We start from the raw sequence: 1,599 nt of genomic DNA on the forward strand, positions 1-1,599 counted from the left end.
CCCCCCCCCCCCCAGTGTTCCAGTACACCCTACCTGGCTGGAGTCACCGGTGCAGGTCTCTGGGATATCACATTCGTTCACAACCTCTCGACATACCACGCCTCTCAGCTCATACTAGTTCACAGCATAAAAATGCATCAGGTACATTTTGGATTAGTCATATAAGTAATCATACACGCTGTAGAGATAAGTAGCACTTAGTAGGTAGAGACTTTTCTTTTTTGCATTTTATTAAAATCAGTTCACTTAATGTTTATATGATCTATATTTGGGGGAAAATACTGTATACTTGGGCATATACCATAAAGCCCTTGACGCTAAGACACAGGTTGTAGAGGTTTAAGTCTCAACACATGAAATATCTCTAGAACTTAATGTCTTACGCTTACCAACTTGATGAGCAAAACCCTGCTGAAAAAAAACTATTACCGTTTTTTTTTCTAATTCCCTATTTTGCAACCCTAATCGTTTATAATAAATTACAACTGATAATTGTTTTTGGTTTGGCACTCTTCATTGTTAAATACTTTATTTTTCTTATATAAAGACGGTTGTTATACAGGCTTACCTTGCAGCCACTGCAGCAGAGTCCATTACTGCACATAGCATCATGGGTAAGTGTGCACTTTTTACAGCAGGCTCCTCCACTACGGGCACACTCCTGCAGCCACAGAAATGAAAACAAACCTTCAGCTCTGCCTCAGAAAACAGTTTAATAGCTGGCTTTCACACATGATATCCAACTGCATACTCACCACCTGAGATCCACAATCACACTCTTCGCCTGGTTCCACAAAGCCATTCCCACACTCTGGAGGGTCCAACAGCTGAGGGAGACAGAGACAGACATATATGAGCACATATATATATTTATATAAGTGGGAGACAGATGGAGGAGAGATGAAATGTGTCAGTAATATAGGAGATTGTTGGATGGAAGTATGAAGATACTAACATGCATTACTTAAAAGGAGAAAACTAAAAATATTCTATGGTCATGTAAGTATGTGTTTTCCAATAAAAAGATTGACTTGAGAATAATTACTTGGTCTATAAGTGATGCTCAGAGGCCCGACATGGCCCTTCTATGTTCATGTTAGTATGTGTTTTCCAATAAAAATTTGACTCGAGAATAATTAATTAGTCTATAAATGATGCTCAGAGGCCTCACCTTGTTCGGCTTATTGAAGAGGCAGCTCCCGCCCCCCTGGAGCAAGAACTGGATGTACTCATCAACGCTGCAGCGAGAAAACTTTCTGGGTAGATAGTATCTGCATTCGCACACACGCGAGCACACAAACACACACACGCACGCACGCACGCACACACACACAGATCGAGACCAGGACATGACAAAAAAATTAAAAACTGCTCAATACTTTTCTGCCAGTAAGGAGTGTGGGTGTCTGTGCCACCACTTTGCAATCTGACATAAATGTTACCATCTGTAGTAGGATATTACTCATATGAATAATTCAAATCTGTATGGTTCCCTCTGTTTAGGAGAGCCAAATCACATTAAAAAATCACATTCTGTGTAGTAAATACTTTTAATTAATTTTGTAATTCTTTCAAGGTGGTGGGCATGCTGGTGTCTGA

General features: G+C 40.1%; 1 protein-coding gene across 1 annotated transcript in view; it reads right to left on the reverse strand.

Annotated features, from left to right (window-relative positions):
- Positions 1 to 1,599, reverse strand: part of LOC116702971 (disintegrin and metalloproteinase domain-containing protein 11-like) — a 19,676-nt gene that overhangs the window by 6,211 nt on the left and 11,866 nt on the right. Inside the window, 4 exon segments of the mRNA XM_032537530.1 lie at positions 34 to 114; positions 569 to 661; positions 756 to 827; positions 1,172 to 1,271. Of these exon segments, the coding sequence (XP_032393421.1) occupies positions 34 to 114; positions 569 to 661; positions 756 to 827; positions 1,172 to 1,271 (346 nt within the window).

This window comes from Etheostoma spectabile, chromosome 15, assembly GCF_008692095.1.
Source record: "Etheostoma spectabile isolate EspeVRDwgs_2016 chromosome 15, UIUC_Espe_1.0, whole genome shotgun sequence".
NCBI classification, from domain to species: domain Eukaryota; kingdom Metazoa; phylum Chordata; class Actinopteri; order Perciformes; family Percidae; genus Etheostoma; species Etheostoma spectabile.